The 19,334-nt window shown below is 40.8% G+C and overlaps 3 protein-coding genes across 6 annotated transcripts; 1 reads left to right on the top strand and 2 right to left on the bottom strand.

The window, feature by feature from the left end:
* Nucleotides 1-4,244: 4,244 nt before the first annotated feature.
* LOC129746038 (uncharacterized) lies at nucleotides 4,245-7,529 on the bottom strand. Of its 2 annotated transcripts, XM_055739460.1 has the most exons (4): nucleotides 7,422-7,529; nucleotides 7,190-7,288; nucleotides 6,440-7,132; nucleotides 4,245-6,362 (listed from the first exon to the last, which is right to left on the bottom strand). In XM_055739460.1, exon 4 carries the CDS (start codon nucleotides 6,249-6,251, stop codon nucleotides 4,245-4,247), a length of 2,007 nt encoding a protein of 668 aa, XP_055595435.1. In that variant the 5' UTR covers nucleotides 6,252-6,362; nucleotides 6,440-7,132; nucleotides 7,190-7,288; nucleotides 7,422-7,529. The 2 variants fall into 2 exon arrangements, with proteins under 2 accessions (XP_055595435.1, XP_055595436.1); XM_055739461.1 differs by having other exon boundaries at nucleotides 7,190-7,474.
* Nucleotides 7,530-7,984: 455 nt separating this feature from the next.
* LOC129746245 (protoheme IX farnesyltransferase, mitochondrial) lies at nucleotides 7,985-9,965 on the top strand. Its single transcript, XM_055739813.1, has 4 exons — nucleotides 7,985-8,255; nucleotides 8,336-8,663; nucleotides 8,784-8,979; nucleotides 9,034-9,965. The coding sequence occupies exons 1-4, from the start codon at nucleotides 8,157-8,159 to the stop codon at nucleotides 9,860-9,862; spliced, it is 1,452 nt and encodes a 483-aa protein (XP_055595788.1). The 5' UTR covers nucleotides 7,985-8,156; the 3' UTR covers nucleotides 9,863-9,965.
* Nucleotides 9,966-11,631: 1,666 nt separating this feature from the next.
* LOC129743677 (exportin-1) lies at nucleotides 11,632-19,104 on the bottom strand. Of its 3 annotated transcripts, none has more exons than XM_055735766.1 (8): nucleotides 18,995-19,104; nucleotides 16,750-18,334; nucleotides 16,157-16,446; nucleotides 15,990-16,091; nucleotides 15,546-15,923; nucleotides 15,143-15,475; nucleotides 13,483-13,848; nucleotides 11,632-13,406 (listed from the first exon to the last, which is right to left on the bottom strand). In XM_055735766.1, the coding sequence occupies exons 2-8, from the start codon at nucleotides 18,290-18,292 to the stop codon at nucleotides 13,257-13,259; spliced, it is 3,162 nt and encodes a 1,053-aa protein (XP_055591741.1). In that variant the 5' UTR covers nucleotides 18,293-18,334; nucleotides 18,995-19,104; the 3' UTR covers nucleotides 11,632-13,256. The 3 variants fall into 3 exon arrangements, with proteins under 3 accessions (XP_055591741.1, XP_055591740.1, XP_055591739.1); XM_055735765.1 differs by having other exon boundaries at nucleotides 18,516-19,104; XM_055735764.1 differs by having other exon boundaries at nucleotides 16,750-19,104.
* Nucleotides 19,105-19,334: the final 230 nt, after the last annotated feature.

Here is a 19,334-nt window from a genome sequence, read left to right on the forward strand (position 1 = left end):
AGTTCATAGCTGTTTCTTGTTGTGCTGTTTAGCACTCGGTGAACGGTTTAATTACTTTGCCGCTGTGCGTATTTTGAAGTTGCTAGTTGGTTGACTGTTTGGTTGTCGTCTTTCGTAGCTGCGTGGTTTGCCGATGCCGATATGCGTGTTTCGATGTTGCTAGTTGTTCTTTTGGAGACCGGAGTGTCTGCTTTGCCGCTTTGCGTGTTTTGGTGTTGTTTGTTGGTTGGCTGTTATATTTGCCTTCGTACATAGCTGATTATTTTCTGATGTTTCTCGTTCGGTTGACGGTTTGATTTCTTCGCCGCTTTGCGTGTTTTGTTGTTGTTTGTTGGTTGACTGTGTGGATTGTCATCTTACATAGCTGATTTAGTCCGATGTTTCTCGTTCGGTTAACGGTTTGTCTTATTCGCCGCTTTGCGTGTTTTGTTGTTGTTCGTTGGCTGACTGTGTGGATTGTCATCTTACGTAGCTGATTTAGTCCGATGTTTCTCGTTCGGTTAACGGTTTGTTTTCTTCGCCGCTTTGCGTGTTTTGTTGTTGTTCGTTGGCTGACTGTGTGGATGTCATCTTACGTAGCTGATTTAGTCCGATGTTTCTCGTTCGGTTAACGGTTTGTTTTCTTCGCCGCTTTGCGTGTTTTGTTGTTGTTCGTTGGCTGACTGTGTGGATGTCATCTTACGTAGCTGATTTATATAATGGAACAGGATTTTAATCCGATTTGATGTCTTTGGCGTGGTATACACCCTGGTAGTCGCTGGAGACATCTTCTAATCGGTAGTTGTTAGCGCCTATCCGTTCTCTTACGAAACAAGGAACAAATTTGGGTCCCAGTTTTTTCGTTTCCTGTTTTGACTTCGATGAAAGCTGAAACGATCTTCTCCAAACTAGTTGACCTACTTCGAAACTCCTATTTCGGGCTCGAAGGTCGTACCTTGCCCTGCTTTTTTCGTGAGCATCTCGAATTCGCTGTCTTACAAAGTCATGTACTTTTGATAGTGCTTTGATTCGTTTCTGCTGCTCTTCCTGAGGATTCTTGGAAGCGTTCAGATCCTGTATCTTGTAGTTTTCGGTGAACACGATCATTTCTCGGCCGTAGTTAGCGAAGTGTGGCGAGATCCCGGATACTTCGTGTCTCGCTGTGTTGATCGCGCAAACTATCTGCTGCAGATGTTCGTCCCATGATCGGTGGTCGTCATCGATGAGTGCTCGTACACAAGTGATGAGTGTGCGATTCACCCGCTCGGCGTTATTGCACATTGGTGAATAGAAAGCAGTTTTCATGTGCTCAATCTTGTATCTTCGGAGTAAAGAGACAAACGCAATGGCTTTAAATTGAGATCCGTTGTCTGTTAGTATTATGCGAGGCGTTGAGAATTTAAGGAATACATATTTCTCTAGAAAATTTATCATTCCGCCAGTTTCAGCAGATCTGAACGGTTGAGCGATTACATATTTTGTAAACCAGTCGACAATCACGAGGATTACTGTGTTCCCTTTCTTCGACCTTACTAGCGGACCGACCCAGTCGATCGATACTAATTCCCATGGTTGAGCTGCAGGTTTCAGACCTCCCATTGTCGGTGTTAAGCATTCATTTGGCGCCTTGACTGCCTTGCAAACGGAACAGTTTCGTACATATTTCTTGACGTCTACTGCCATGTTTGGCCAATAGAATGATTTTTGTATTTTCTGCAACGTGCGATCTGCACCCAGGTGCGCTGCTGTAGGTATGTCGTGATGCTTTCGTATTACCTCCTGCCTTGCTTCATCGGGAATAACCTGCTTCCAAACGTGCGTTCTTGCACCAACTTCATCTGTAGTGGTGCAGTGTTTGAATAGTTCACCTTGAACGATGCGAAAATTCGGGAATTTATCGGGATCTTCGGTAGTTCCTTTTACTAAGTTCGAATACCATGGATCGTTGGATAGCTGTAGTGAGTTGATTTCGATTCTGCTTAAGCAGTCTGGTACTTTGTTCAATGCTCCTTTTCGATATTTTATATCAAACTGGAAGGCGTTGAGTCGCAGAATCCATCGGGACATCAGAGCTGATGGGTTTTTCATGTTTCGAAGATATTTCAAACTAGCATGGTCACAATACACGATAAATCGGGAGCCTTCGACGTATCCCCTGAATTTTTCAATACATCTTATAACCGCCAAGCATTCACGCTCCGTTGGGGAATATTTTCGTTCAGACGATGAAAGTTTCTCTGAGTGGTAACAAATAGCTTTTTCCTCTGCATCCTCTCCTTGAGTCAGGACTCCACCGATGGCTATTTCACTAGCATCACATGCTATTTGAAAAGGTTTTGTGTAGTCTGGCGTTGTTAGAACTGGTGCAGTGGTTAGACATTGTTTGAGACGTTGAAAAGCTAATTCGGCATCTTCGGACCATCGAAATTTCGTTTTGGATCTCGTCAGTTCTGTCAGTGGTACAGCAACTTTGGCGAAGTTCTTGATAAAGCGCCTGTACCAGCCAGCCATACCTAGAAAACGTTGGACATCTTTTCGGTTAGTGGGCTGTGGGAAATTGGTGATTGCTGATGTTTTGTCGGGGTCAATGTTCCACCCGTTCTCGTCCAGAACGTACCCTAAATATTTCAGTTTGGGTAAACAAAAGCTCGATTTCTTTTTGTTAATGGTGAATCCTGCGTTTCGGAGTCGATAGGCTACTTCTTTTAACAGGTGTACAAATCTGTCGAAGGAATTGGCTGCGATGATTATATCATCCAGATATGCGAAAACTTCAGGTTCCAAATCAATAAACAAACTCGTCATAACTCTGGCAAGTGCCTGGCTAGCAGTGCAAAGTCCGAATGGAACTACGCAATACTGGAAATGACCGCGCTGTGGAATTGTGAATGCAGTTTTTGGTTTCGAGGCGTGGTCTAATGGTATTTGCCAAAAAGCTGCTTCTAGATCGATTGACGCCAACCATTTACTTCCGCTGAGATTCTGCATTATTGCTGCTATTTGAGGAATGGGAAAAGCTTCTGGCACTACGATTTTGTTCAGTCCTCTTGCGTCCAAACACAAGCGTATCGAATCGTCTTTCTTACGAACCAGAGGTGCCAGGTGTCCTGATTTATCAGGATTTGTCCTGATTTTCGAGAGACCATCCTGATTTTTCAAAAACTCTCGAGTTGTCCTGATTTTTGAAAATTTGTCACTGAAATGGCCTGATTTTCATAAAAACTTCTTAAATATAATCGAATTTGTAGTTAAACTATGAGAATATCGAATAAATAGGTTATAAAATAGTTAAACTCATTTAACAGATGATAATCTTTGGTTCAGATGATATTTAAATTGTGTTTTTCGATAAGAACTACCGGCCAGCCTACAAGCTGCGTACTGTTGTTGCATAAATCAAGGAGTTTACAACACCTGTATTGCGCCTTTTTTTATGCAATCTAAGCAGAAATCCTTATTGTTTTCATGAATAAAGAGGTGTCCTGAAAAATCCTGATTTTTAACTTCGAGTTGTCCTGATTTTTGACGAAACCACCTGGCACCCCTGTTACGAACTGCTACTACAGGAGAGTTCCACGGACAGCAGAAAGCTTCTTCTATCACACCCATCTTTAACATCCTGTCAACTTCCTTATTAACATCTTGCAGAATGAAGCGAGACATTGTGTAGAACCGTTGCTTCACTGGTTTTGCTCCATTGGTGTCAATTGTGTGAGTGTACAGATGTGTTCTTCCTAGCTTGCCTGTCGATTCAGATGAAGGGAATTCTTCCACTGCTTCTTTCAATCGCTGTTTTTGTTGCTCAGATAGACTGTTTAAGCGAGCATTGTTGTCTTCTGCGATGCTGTTCACGAGTAATTTCATTTGAAATTTGTTAAAGAAATCCATTCCCAGAATAAAACTGTCAGGTAGGTTCTCTAAGCATATTACTGGCATAACGTGTCGCTTACCATTGAGTTCTAGCGGCAGCATGACGTAGTGTGATATGTTGTGTTTTGTGTTATCGGCTGTGAATATTGATCCTCGTCCTGGAATTTTCTGTAGTTTAAGAGTTTCCGCAATTTTGGTTTTACTACCTCCTAGGAGTGAACACATTGCTCCTGTGTCCAGCATGCCTTTCATCGGGATTCCTCTGCATGTCACGTCAAGATACGGCCTGTTATCAATTGTGGTGATGTTGTGTACTGCTATGTTTGACTGGCCGAAGTTTTTAACTGTACATTTGGTGGGGTCGAGTTTGGTTTTCGGCAGCAAAATTGGACCCTCTAGCAGTTGCCGCCTCGGGCGTTTCCCGGATGGCTTTGCATGAGATCTCTGGCCATTTGGATACAATCAGTACAGTTCCGTACCGTGTAACCTTGCTTCCCGCAACGATAGCAAAACAGGTGTGTTTTCGGAAATGGGCACGTGAGGAAGAAATGATCATCTCTGCCGCATTGCCAGCATCTCAATGTCGTGGTCGGGTTGATTGGTGTTGGGCGATTCATCATTCTGAAGTTTTGCCCTTTATTGTCCACTTGAACTGCGTTGCAACCTGCACCATTCAGTTCATTTCCAAATTCGGATACTTCGGTCTGTCTTTCCCTTGTGGATTGATAGTTGTGTATCGATGGATCTAGAGGTATATTGCTGTCGTACTGTTGTGATGAGTCTAGCATGTTATGCTGCATCAACGACGAATTCCATTGTTGTGTGTTCTCACTTTCAATTGCGTTTATTCCGTGTTGAACTGTTGGCCTATTGTCCCTCTGCATCTGTGGTCTAAGCTGTCTGTAAACGTTTGCTCGTCCTAATTCTTGTGGTCGATTTGAATTTGCTGCGAAACTACCACTATTGATATTCGCTTCATCCACCTCTTCACATACTTTGATTAAGCTAGCCAGTGATGAAACTTGAGCGGCGATAGTTACTAGCCTGAAGTGTTGATTCAAGTTCGTCCTAATGATGTGGAATTGGTCCATCTCCGAAAATGGAGGATCAGCTGCACCAAACATTAAAGTCATTTCCCAATTGAAAGTTTCAAAAGATTCATTCGGCTTTTGTACTCTGCAATATACTTGTTTTCTTATCAACTGTGCAAAGTCTCGTGGAATGAATTGTTGTTTAATTTTTGTTTTGAATTCGTCCCAGGAAATATATGCGTTGCATGACAAGCAAAACCAGTCTAAAGCTTTGCCAACTAGCAGAAATTTTATTTGTGACATCAACTCGTCACCATTCATGTCATCAGTCATTGCAAATTTCTCTACCTTCTTAATGAAAATAATCAGATCCAAAGGACTACCTTTTCCGTCATACTTAAAAGGCCAGGCGTGAATTGGTTTTCCTCTTGGTCCTCTTTGATGCCTATTCTGTTCCCTGAGAATCGAAAGCAATGCTTCATCTCGGAGCTCCTGCGACATTTCATTGTTCTGATTCTCCCGATGTAAACCTCGATGCCTCTGAGAATTGCCTCGATCTGGTAACGGCGGCGCCTGATGCATCTCTACTTGCTGCAGAGCTGCATAAGTGTTTTGATGAAGTGTCTGATGATTTTGGATTACTTGTTGTGGCTGCGCAATGGGTAACTGCCTCAGTCTTTCCAAGATCTCTTCCAACAGCTCCGTTTGATTCCTTTTGTTGGAATCGATGTCACGTCTCGCATCTGCGTTGGTGTTGGATTTGGGGATTGCTCCAGTTCTCTGCATAGTTTCCATCCGACGACTTAAATTGACCGGATCTGTCGATGGTACAGTTGCACCCCTGGTGCTTCGATCGTTCCTCAAATCCTCTTCACCGAAACCTCTAAAAGGGCTGGATGTTCTCGGCATACTGTCCGAAATCGTCAAATTTGCTGCTGCCTCAAGCTGAGTGTTGTCTACACCACCAGTATCTTCATTCGATGTCAATGTTGTATGTAACTGTTTCACTTCACTTGTAAGTTGCACTAGTAACTCACTACGCGGTTGATCCTTAGGAATTAAATCCAATCTATTGCGGTAATGCTCAAGACGCGAAAGCAATTGCTTTTTCGAATTCGAATCGTTATCAATGACAGCTTTACGTGTATTTAATTTCATCGCTTCTAAGTTTGTTAAACATATGTTGAGATTATCTTCAATATTCATCACGTGATCTGAGGACTTAGCAAAAGTGTTTGCTTTTTTCTCCTCCGTGATTAATGATCGCAACGCACTAAGTTTAGTTCTGCGATTGCTAAAACCAAGGTCAAATTTGTTTCTGAGCTGAAGCTCGTAATCAATTTCCTCATCATTCAAATCAATTATGTCCATTTTAAATTTTATTTTTGTAGTATTTTACAAAAGTTCTATTTTATTCGGGCGCCAATGTGGCAGATCTCTTGCCGGAATTTTTAAATTGCAGCAATCTTGCTGCTCTGCAATCTGTGCACGAAATGGAAAGAGTGCGTCAGATGCGAATCAAACCATTAATGAATAAAAACCATAAACCTTAAGCTTACCTTGATGTTTCTGGTGATATGTTCACGCTCGGAACATCACGCTCCTCTTCTCGGCAAGAAAACGACGCAAGAATCCCTTCAGCGCTCGAGGCTGGAACACTAGCTTGAAACGCCTTATTGGGCGACAATTCCCGGCATCAAACACTGGCCTTTGCTCGGGGCCGGATCACGAGCAAGGTCCTTTTGGCGCTGGGGGCCGGATGAACAAATGGCCACTCAATCAGCACTCACAAACCCGACATCCACTTATGGACATTGCTCGGGGTCGGAACACGAGCAACGTCCCTCTTGGCGCTGGTGGCCGAAATAAAAAAACAGCACCTTAATCGGCGCTTAAACAACGGCACTCAAATTCCCTTCGGCGCTCGTGGCCGGAATACAAATAACCGCTGACCCGGTTTTGTTCTCCGGGGTAACTTCCCCTACGGCGCTAGTGGCCGGGGAATAAAGTACAGTAGGCAAGAGTGCCTGAAATAATTTGCAATCCGCTCCGGTGGTGTTGGTCGCTGCGCACTGAGGGTCACCACAGTTCACTTCGAGGTGAACAGCTCCCTCAAGTGCTGGCCGGAATTGACTTCTCTTCGGCAGTAAGCACCCTTGAAGCGATCCAACACCGGTAGTCTCCTGCAAGCGATGATCCAACGCGGCGACGATTCCACGTGTGTGTGGAAAATGCCACACCACAAAAAAGCCCTGCAACATGACCATCATTAGTTTTTTATTCCTAACCACAAAATTATGATTGCCTACCTCTTTTCAGAAGGCCTCTTCGTGCTGGATCTCGTCGGATCTTCGCTGGGTCGATTCGGACGCAAAGGGGTTCCTTTCCCCTGGCACTATCCGGAATTCCTGTGTAAAAAAACGAAGGGTAATTGCAGTTAGCATTCTGCAAACGAAATCTTTGCTGGCCGTTACCCGTCTTCCGGGTCTGAATGACGGAATTGTTGTTTTAGTAGGAAAATGTCATCAGACATTCACTTACCCGAATCTCGGAGTGTTGACGGGTTGTTTGCTGCGGACCACAATTTCTTAATTAGCGTTTTACAAACTTTTGGAAAGACGCGTCGGGAAAACGTGTGAAGCTTTTTTCCCACTTTTTCTGTTTGGTCAAATGTCACTTGATATGTGGTAGACCGGTCGGCGTGTACGTCTAAATTTTATGTGATTTTAGACTTTGGGTTTTTTGTGACCCAGTCAATAATTGTAACACCGTTCATTATTTCAGCTGTTTTGCTTTCAGCCACAAACAGCTGTTTATTGTTTTGACAACAACATCGAGAGTATTGGTGAACTTCTCCCAAAACTGACTCTCTTCTCAGGGTGACTCCGTCCGTTTTTCGAGCGAACCTAGGTTGCCCCTGGTTTGGCTCCAGGTGAAAAAATACGGTATTACTGTAAAGTCAGAGAACCTAAGGTATTTTAAATACCTTGATCTAGACGAAGGGTCGAAGGTGTGTTTAACAGACATCTGGGAACCTGGCAACCCAGTATGTGGGTAAAAATTAGTAAAAAATTAATGCATGATTTTGAATGTGTACTAAACAAACGTCACATTTGAAAGAAGAAGAAGCACCCTCACCGCACGATATTTTCTTCAGGTGCCGGACTGAAATCGATTTCAAAACATTTTCTGAGCTGTTGTGGGCAGCTGAACATCAGGATATCAAGTTTGCCAGAATGACCTGCTTTAGCGGTATCTAGCCCTCGAATCGCCGAGATGCACCGGATAGCAGCCAACAGTAGTGGGTGGTATCAATTTGCACGTCGCCTAACCGCTTATCAACCGCACAGTTGTCCTCAAGGCCACCTTCGATTGGTAAGTTTTGTTTGACTGGTTACACAACCAAACTGCAAAAAAGCATTGACATTATTTTTGTAACAAATCTTATGTTTTAGTACGTAAACAAAGCGCCTGTTAATCAAATCAGCTCAACAGTTTCGAAAACCGGCAAGGATAATGATTCGGCGGAGAAACCTGCCCAGGCTGTCCCGTTGGCCGTGCCTTTGCCCGTGCCTTTGCCAGCGTTAGATCCCAAAGCCATAGTTAAGGAAATCAAAGAATCCGTAAAGCTCACCAGTAATACCTTGGGAACCGTGACTTTGTCGTCACCTGGAAATAATGTCAAAAAAAGTTCTCCATCGGCTGTTCCATCGATAACTTCTTTGCCTGGTTTAAGCCGTCTCCTGTATCACTATCTGATGCTGTCGAAAATTCGACTTACATGTGAGTTTTTGTTTTTCTATAAAATTGCTATGAAGTTTACTTAAAAATTCTACTCTTTCAAAATTTTGAACTAACCAAAATCGAATACATGCTTAGTGAAATTTTTTAACTATATTTCAGCATTGGTGGTGATGACAACTATGGCCGGTTACGCGATGGCACCGGCCCCATTTGAGTTGTCAACATTCCTGCTGTGTTCGGTAGGCACCACTCTCGTATCGGGAGCGGCAAACAGCATCAACCAGGTAATCGAAACGTCCTTCGACGCACAGATGCCACGCACCCGGAACCGCGTTCTTGTTCAAGGCCATCTGAGGTAGGTAGCCTGTCTCCTTTCTGTGTATTTGTTGGTATAGACTTTCTTTTGCAGCCGACTCCATGCTGTTGGGTTCGCCATGGGGGCAAGTTCCCTTGGCGTCAGCATGCTGTATTTCGGGGTGAACGAATTAACAGCCCTTCTGGGAGCAGCCAATCTTATACTCTATACCAGTATCTACACGCCGATGAAGCGGTACAGCATCCTAAATACTTGGGTAGGCTCCTTGGTTGGAGCCATTCCTCCGTTGATGGGCTGGGCTGCCTGTACTGGAGACATTGGGATTGGAGCTTGGATTTTGGCAGGTTTATTGTATTGTTGGCAGTTTCCCCATTTCAACGCTCTGTCCTGGAATATACGACCGGAATATCTTAAAGCTGGATACAAAATGATGGCAAATTCACATCCCAAATTGTGTACCTTAGTCTCACTCCGCCACACCGGTTATATTACGGGTCTCTCGCTACTCGCGCCTGTGCTCGGCGTAACGAACAATTGGTTTGCTCTTGAGTCGCTCCCACTGAACGCTTATTTTGCATATCTAGCGTGGGATTTTCATCAGAAAGCCGACAGCAAAAGCTCCCGGAAACTGTTTCGATTTTCACTGCTTCATTTACCGATTCTAATGGCACTGTTTCTACTTAACAAAAGTCATTGGGTTTTCTCTGAAGATAAAGCAAAGGACGAGTTATCTGGTGTGGCAATGAGCGATCAAAAAACACTTTTGAAACAAGAACCAAAGGGCGACGATTATTTGGTCCCGAACGTTTTACTCGATGTAAACGGCGTTGGCAGCATCAAAGCGATCGAAGATAATCTGCTAATCAATGTGACCAGTGTGCTGCCGGCAGCAAGTACTAACAGCCCACGGAAGCTATTCTGAACGAACTTGGTTAATGTAAATAATAACTTAAATACACTATTGTTTTAGAATGATTGTTGATCATCAATGAAGACGATTCAATAAAAAAGAGCCCTGCTGAGTAGGTTTTGGTAAATTTACGTGTTGAGAAATTCATTTAAGGTACACCGGGGTAAGTGGGGACGGTTTTTCGTATAGTTCAACTTAAAAAAAACATTTGAAAAAAAAAAATCAGCATTGGATCAATTTTGATAAAATTAGGTTCAATATGATGTAGAACATGTTGTTTACAAATGCTGATGAGGTGAGCTTGATAGGTTCAAAGCGAGTAAAGTTATCACGTAACTGCTGGTGTCTTCACTTACCCCGCTGCAAGGTCCACAGTTCTTGTGAACGGGATAATGGAAATATCTAATTCGCCAAAAAATCGACAATACTATTTTTCTTTGTTAGAAAACTGATGGAATAGATAAAGAATGGTTGAAATATTAATTTTTAACTGATTTCTTTGTTCAAATCCTTTTTAACCCTTCGTTTGATAAAGTAACAAATTTCCAACAATTAATTAAAACTGTTCTAAATTTCGCATAAAGCTAACAAGTTAACTTTTTTTTTATGGAAATAATATTTATAACTTCAAGATCATGTTCAATTAAAAAAATGACTTTCAGTGTATTAAGGTACGAACAAGACCAACTTGAATCTGAAAAATATGGAAAGTTAAAAAAGCCTTATTTTTCAGATTTTTGACGTAGTGTATAATCATTGCGTTTTTTTTTGCCTCGAAAAAAATATTTTCATATTCTCAGTAAAGTAAGACCGCTTTTTCACAAAACTCATTATTCATGTAGGTATACGTATGGATGCATTCGTCTTTAAAATTTCATACGTAATACTATACACACTTTTCAAGATAATTTAGAGTTTCATAATATCAGAATATTTTTTAAAAATGAAATGAACTTGTTTTTATACTCATAGAAGTTTTAAAACACTATAATATAATGAATGATTTTTAAAATCATAATTTAAGTGTAATTATTCCATTCATCAATAGACAAAGTCCCTAGATGTAGACCTTTGATGTCTGTATGACAGTTGAAGGCTCTGTGGAGCTTTCAAATGAGCTGTCAAATCTGGCAAACAATATGCTTCTCTTTCCACCATAGGAGAATTTAGGCTAGGGAGGGAGACAAAAGCTCCAACTGCCATCAACATTTCATTTAGGCACGCATCAATAAGAAATTTGGGGAGGGATTGTCCCTAGTTTTGGAGATTGTCCCTAACTTTGGGTAAACCTATTTAGAGACACGGGCCTTACTAGGATTTGAATACATTTGGAAACTCGGTAAATTGAAAAAAAAAACCAGTGTATTTTAATTTTTAGCAACATTTTATGTTACCTTATGAGTTTTTTATATTTTTATGCCAAACGGACATTATGTCAAACAGCCATTATGCCAAACAACTTTTATGCCAAACGGCGTAGGACCGTAAGTAATAAAACGCCTTAATAGATAAACCTATGATTAAAAACGTACAAAAAAAGTTTACAAAAAATCACACCAATACACACAAATACACAGACATCATCAGAACTCGTCGAGCTGATTCGATAGGTACCTATAAAGGTATATCTAAGACCCATAATTAATGATCTCCCAAATCGACCGATAACTATACCTTTCTGAAAGAAAGGCAAAAAAGGCTATGGCCCAACTTGGCATCTCAAGGTTTTACTCCAATCATGTCATCAATAACCAACAAAAAAAAAACAAGAAAACAACATATTACGACCTACATGAGATAATAAATGATTCTGGTTTTATTCATTTTTTTTCGATTTGCAGGTTTTTTTTTGTAATTTAATTTCTTAGTCCAAACAAAACGATCTACAAGTCGTCGTGCTGCCACGCGATTGAATTTCAACATATACGATTTGTTTTCTTCCTCATTTTTGTATCTTTGCTCTAAATGATTTTGTCGCGAGAAATTATAAGAGTACTGAGTGTTCTGTTTTACTTTATTCGTAAATAAAGTTCTCGCCTCATTTTCTGTAAGATTTGCACACAAACATTCAAACACGCATACAGTTTTTTGTTACTTCGGTTCCTTGTTGTCGTTTTTACCAGGATAATGTTTATTCAAGCATTTTGCTTCTTCTGTTTGTTACTCAACTTGCTCTATAACACGCTTATTCACGATGTATTCGCTACTAATATTCAAAATTCTTACTTCTTATAAATTATTAGTGCTTAACTCTGCCATTTTTTGTTTTGCATTTAATCAATTTTCATGCCGTTGTTCAAATGTTACTGTCCCATTACGGGGTTTCTACTTTATAATAAACACTATGTCTATACGTTCAGCATAAAGTCCCGCTATGACTTTCTTCCATTTGCATGAACCGTTTCGCGCTCTTTTTCGTTTTCGTTCCATACCGAATGTTTTACCCACTTAGATCATATTACTTTATTCCATCGAATTTGCTCAACACATACGGAACGGTTCCAACACTCGCTGCCATGTTAGGAAAAGATCCTTTCCTAACACTCGCTGCCATCTTGAACAAATCACATCAGACCACTGTATTTAGCTGAACAAAATCTTTTATCACGCTTTTAAAGTGTATAAAATGTATAAATTTGATTTGCAAAACTTTAAATAAAACAAAATAAACCGAACTCTGCATACATACTGGCAAACAATCGATAAGAGTTTGAATTGCTCGCGTTTTATAGGTTAGCCGTTAATAAGGATTTAAAATTATAATCTTCCTGTTTTAAGTTGTTTAAAAGAAAAAATCAACCTCACACAAACTGCTTTCTACTACTATTTCGGCGTTTTTGTAATATACTTTTGTCTCGCAACAATCTACGCAAACTATCGAACTTTTTGACGGAACTGTTGTATCTCATTTCTGAATTGCTATTACTGGGATTCGCTGGCTTTTGTTTTTCATATATCTATTAACCTTTGAGTTTTCGGGTGATTTGCTGTTTATGCTTTTTGGCTCAGTTAATGTTATTGAACGATAAAACCTCTGAATGTGTACTGCTCTCTATTACGTGAATAATGGTTGCGAACGTGACTGTATAGCGCTACTTGCATGCTACACCATTTATCTGATGGAACTACTAGTTTATTTTGAACTTATTCCATTTTATTGCTTGAAAATAAAAAAAAAACTTCTTTCCGAAGAAAGAACCGAGAAACATAGAATTCAAATTACTCCTCTTCTGCATTCAACACGCACTAACCCGCCAATTTACAAAGATTGCTCTCTCCGCACTTATTCGAATCGAACATTATAATCAGTGCTCCATTATCATTGATTAGTACATCACAACAATCCAATTTCCAATCTGACCGGAAGCTGTACACATCCGCCTGCCTAACTAAGCTTAAGAAAAGCTTACTCGTCCTGCATTTCTTCTGGCAGTTCATGGGGATTCATCATACCAGGCACCGTCATCAAATGTCTTCGCTTTTCCTCCTGTGCCTTTTTCAGCTCATTCTCGCGCTCCTCCAGATAGAGATCCGAATCGTCTTCACCCGACACCTCCTGCATTTAAAGAAAAATTAAAAATAATTATATTATAACATCAACTCTCGTTTTATATCCTCCCCCCCAAACTCACCTTGATCTGAATTAAAAAGTCTCGTAAATGCTCCTTAAATGCGTGTACGTCCTGGTCCAGATTGAACAGGCCGGTGACAAAAATCTTGATCTGGTTGTCCGTCAGATGACTGAAAGCCGATTTTAGCAGCGTGGCCACATACTCCTGAACGTTGAGTACATTATCCGGCGATGGACCCAGGCTCACGGTGATCCGTCCGGCTTCCACTAGCGAAAACATGTACGCCAAGATCGTTGCATGGTTCTGAAGGCTAGCTGTGTGTGAGGTGTCCGTGACCACCGAGAAAATCTGCATCAGGATGTCGGAGAAGTATGTCTGGTAGAAACTCTGTGCTGCTTGAGGATGTTGCTCCAAGTTTTGCAGCATCTGGAGACGATGGGATAGGATGAAGGAAGTTATTATTTTGATGAACGTCAGTAACGGTATGTTTACTCCAAGTTCATGGAGAAAAGAAGCCAACATTCCAAAGTTCAGAGCAGTTGAGAATATTGCGGTAGAGTCGACACGATAGAAATGACAATTTTGAGTGATGGTTTTAGATAAGCTTTGTTGAACTCTTAAAAAAGGTAAGATTTAAACTAACAAACAAAATTTGTCATAAATAATAAAAAAAAAATTTAAAACGAAAACTCGCTTAAATTTGATATTATATTACGGTTTTTAAAACAACATTATCTCATAGTTTCGCTTTAACAGGATGAATATAATTTAGACAAACATTATGAATAAGTTTTTACGTTTCCTAAATTAAATGGTGGGTGATAAAAACACCAAAAAGAACAACAATTGGAATAAGTGTATTAAATACTCAAAAAGGACAAACAGATAAAAAATTCATGAACTTAAAAAAAACAAAAGCTAAAAATGGCAACAACAAAAAAAAACAAACATAAACAAAACAAGAAAAATGCTAAATGCATAAAAAATATGATAAAAAATTAATGACTAAAAATGGTCGGAAATTAAATAAAAAACAACGTTAATGATAATAAGATTTTTTGTGGCCAAATAAGTGAAAAAAAAAACTTGAGAAAAACCGTTCAATTTTGGGAATATTCGAATTTAGCAACAAAAAACGTTCGAGCGTGTTGCCAAAATCGAACGAGGTCTATTTCTATTAGAAATCACTTGAAACTAATATATAAAAGTATTAAAATCGAAGATTTGCAGAAAACCATCACTCAACCGTCTATAATATTTAACAATTTTTAAACTCAACATTCTGTTAGTAACATTATCATAAATCTCCAGCTGACATAACAAAAAGCTCACCCAAATCCAAAATATACCATCCATTTCACACACAGAAACACATTTGCTTCAACGTATGACATGTAAATCAAACACGTACAAAACACGCATCCGTCGCACATACACTTTTAGCCACCAGGTAAACGAAAGGGCACGGAGGAAGAATACGCTCGTAAGTTCGAGTTGACCAGAAGAGCGGTGGCCACAATTGCTAACAACGCTAAGTAAAGGGGCGCAACTAGTGACCACGCAACTTCCATCGTTGCTGACTGAAACAAAAAATGGATAATTGCACATCACTCGACAAAACTTCATTCAAATCCACTCGTACCGTTTCAAAGGCAATGGAAAACTGTATTCCGAAAACAACATGTAATGCCATCTGCTCATAGCCGTACTGATCACTTACCTGCATCAGGATATTCAATCCCGTATCAGCAACGTTGCGCATCGTATGTTTGAACGCCCACACAATGGAATCGAACACCAGTTTAAACTGGTTCGGAGGGATCGTTAGGAACGCTTTGAAGCAATGTGTGTTAGCGGCCTGCAGGAGCTCGTAAAAGTTTGTTCGATGTTGAGGATAGTCTTCGAAATTCTTGTTGATCATATCCAAGGTGCTATCGAACACGGCGTCAAAAATCTTGGGAATTTCGGGAGTTATCACCGCCTGCAGTTTGTTTACGATTGAAGCCATCGTGCTAAGGACCAACGGCTCACGAGCAGTAGGAACCTTGGTACGCTGGAAGATGTGAAAAAGAAATTTAAGATGAAATAGGTACCTTATCAAAAACAATGAGGTTGTAACAAACCTGATAGTCGGACAGGACAGTTTCCAACAGCGGAGGTATGAAGTTCTCCATAACCATTTGAGAATCGCTCGATTTGGACACCCACTCCGAAATCAGAGTCAGGGTTTCCTTCTTCACGACATGCATAGCCTTGATCAATGGTTGGTTGTTAATGGAAGGTCCATTCAGCGAAATAGCTTGTGTAATATTTTCCGACATTATTTTATAAACATTCAGCATATCCAAGTATATTCGACCCAGCTGGGTTACGTACGCGTGACCGAGTGCTTTACAGGCACGGACGTTCGTTTTCAGTATGCTGCCGAGTTGCTTCACTGCTGCCATATCTTTCAGAATGTCCACATTCTTGGTTGCTTGAGAAATAATCTCGTCCCAAACCTAAAAATTTTCGGAACCAAATATAATCAGCAATCAATTCTCGATCGTTGTTATCCGAAGACTTACCTGATTCGGCAACATCATATACTTTTCAATCAAAATATTTTGCTGAACCTGATCAACTTGGGCAGAAATCATATAGCCAACAGCTTCGTAAAAGGTGTGTACCTATCATAAAACCAAAAAAACGAGGTCAACCTAAGTCGAATCTCAAAAATGTAATTCATACGAACCTGCTGCGGTTGAAGATCGCAGATAATCGTGCTCATCGTGACTAGAATTTCTTCGATGAAGGTACACGACTCGTTCGGCTGCAGCTGCACGAAATGACGCCGACACTTAAGAGCGATCTTAATGAACGTGTCACAGGCCATGTCCTGGACGCCGTCGTGAGTTTCGTGCATGAACTCAAACAGCTTGTTCACCACCGTTTTCAAGAACTTCCAGTGAGCGCGCAAGAACCGGGGATACTGACCAACCACGTACATGATATTCGATGCGATGATTGCCTTGTTATCCTTGCCTAAAAGGTGTAAAATGTTGTTAAACGATAACATCATTATACTAGAATAAAGGTGGTTTGTTTTTTAAATGAATTTAAGTACATAATCAACTGAACCATAAAAATTTCTAAATATCAGGTTATTGCAGATACAGCAATCGTTGTTCTATACTGAATAAGAGTTTTCCATTTGTTGTTTTAACGTTGGATGTCTTTCAGAATGCAATTAAATTAAAACGTTTGAAGACTGGACAAATTAACGAATAAGTTTTTTTTTCAGAAAAGAACATAATTTGGTGGACACCATTGAGAAAAAATACTTACCCTTCTTGTGTTCACAAAGTCCGAGCAGCTCTTTGATCACTGTGACCAAAAACCGCTTTTCGTCGTCCTCGAAGAAGGCACCGGATATGGAACCGATGGCCCAGCAAAGGGTGTTCAAATTCTTCCACGAAAACTCTGTCCCATTGACCTGGTGGCAGAGTTTCTCTGTCATGATACGCTCAGTGTCAGCGTAATCCAGATGGGTCAGATAGACGAGTGTTTCGCGCATGTTTTTGTATAGATTAATACTATTGGTGTCTTTCATGAATTCGCGTACCACCTCGCCGTTTTCGTTCTCGACGACGAGCACCTCTTCTGGTTTGGCCATCCGTGAGATCATGATGTAGCGCACCTTGGACAGAATTTTTGCGTAGAAAGTACGACGTTGGCTCGAGTTGTATGATTCCTTGTACAGTTCCGAGGCGAGGCTGCTCCAGTACTCGAGACAGATTTTGAAAATTTCAACATCTTCTACCTCTGAGATCATCACCAGGTACCCGAGCGCCTTAAGAACGGTGTCCATCGTTTCGCGCTTCTCGACCAGAGCCGAGTGCACTCGCAAGAAGGTACATAAGAACATGGCCAGATTCTGAACAAAGCATTGCTCATCATCGGAACCATTCATATAGATCTGGTTCAAGTCGGTTCGTGCCGGGATCATGACATCAAACTGCTCCATCGTCTGCTTGAACATAGATACGAAAATGTGTCCATAGTTGGACAGTTGCAAACCAGCTATCTCTGACAAGCATTTCAGCGTAATGTTTCGGAACATAGGAATAGTAAGGAAACGGCAAACCAACATATCGATAAGCTTTGTCTCGAAGATATAACCGAGTGGAATCCAGTTAAGGAATTTCAGTAATGTTTCCAATGTTGCAGAAATTAGTGGAGCATTTAAAGAATTTTCAAGGACAAACTGACAAAGTGAAAACACCTGGGAAAACTCCGCGCACATGGTATCCTTAAGGTGCTTTGCTTTGGTTTGTGTTATCTGTCCAGCGCAAAAATCGAATACTTCTTCACTGAGAAGTTGCAAAATAACCATATTGTTATGGCAAAGGGTTTCGTTGGTTTTTGACGCTCCAACGATGTCGCCAATGAAGGTTTCCCAATTATTGGGCCATTCACGTTTCAAAATCTGAACCAATATAATGTTCAACTTGTTTAAATAGACCTTGTTGGCCTCCATAACTGCTGGTTCCTGTGAGGTCTTAATAATCAGACCCACGACATACTTCTTGATACCTTCGCATTGATTGCGTGGCAGAATTTTCCAGCGAGTCTTGATGACTTCTTCCAAGATTTGCAAAGCATAGAATTTGGTTTGCTGGTTTTGTGAAAATTCGAGGATACTGTCTACTCTGGTCCACGCATCCGGATGTTCCTTTAAGGTGGTTAAGATGTTTTGGGCCACACGCAGTTGCTCTCCCGTACTGTTGTATAAACACTCCACCACATTATCCAGCAGGGCTATGTCGAGCTTCTGGGAGAAATCCAACAATTTGTTGGCCTCCTCCAGTTGGATCACTGCGATAGACATTTTTTTCCTTTCCTGCAGTTGATGCCAGCTGAGCCTTGTTAACTACACGTTCAGCAGTTAGCGATATATAGAAAAATTACAAACACAATTACTATTAATTCCGCACTTTTTTCAATTTCTTTTGACTTGTCGCATTCGTTCTGATTATCCACTTAATCAACTCTCGCACGCTTCGCATTCACGCAGACGTTGTTTGGTTGATGGTTTACGATTGGGCCCTTACATTTAAAATGTCCGTTAGCCACGCGCTGTTACAGAGCCTCGCACTTCTTTCTTCTCTATCCCGAATAACACTCGTTCGGTTGTCGTATTTCTGCTCACTGGAACACTGTCGTCCCAAAAGCTCTTGCAAACGGAAACACCTCAAGAACACTTCTCGCTTCAAAAATCATACACCCTCTCGCATATAAAAAAAAAGGCAACTCAAATCAAATCAAAATCGCACTCGCTCTGCACACCACAAATTCTCGTGTCCTTTCCAGCGCGACTTGGTTCCGTTCCGGCCCTCTTCACACCACACTGCACACTCAGAAGATACGGAGGAGGATTTGGTGTATGTACGCCGGCTCCGCAGGCTTCCGATGACCTTCTCTCTCAGCCAACTACGTAGTATATATGTAGCGATCTCACACCAGTTGCTGCAAGGATACGAGCATCCACAACAGCTGAACGAACGAATCTGTTTCCGAACTTCAAACTCACTTCTGCTATTTCTCAGTGGCTGTTGTATCAATAATATCCTTGTATTAATCTGCTGTTGTTGTATTTTCTGTTGATCTCAGGTATACCAAACGCATCAACATTCAACAATCCTGCAATGTAGAAAAACGAATATTAGAAAATTGTTTTTGAAACATTTTTGGTTTCATTAATTTTGTTTTTATAATCAATTTAAAGTATACAATTACCAGGCACCTGAATTACTTTTCAACTTCTGGCTGCAGCTAATTAGAAATAAAAAAAGTATATTTTTCGATTGTTCTGAAATTTTAAATTTAAATTCTAAAACTTTAAAGCGTTAAGCCATTTCCAGCTTCAGCAC

The sequence above is a fragment of the Uranotaenia lowii genome, chromosome 2 (genome assembly GCF_029784155.1).
Source record: "Uranotaenia lowii strain MFRU-FL chromosome 2, ASM2978415v1, whole genome shotgun sequence".
Classification (NCBI taxonomy): domain Eukaryota; kingdom Metazoa; phylum Arthropoda; class Insecta; order Diptera; family Culicidae; genus Uranotaenia; species Uranotaenia lowii.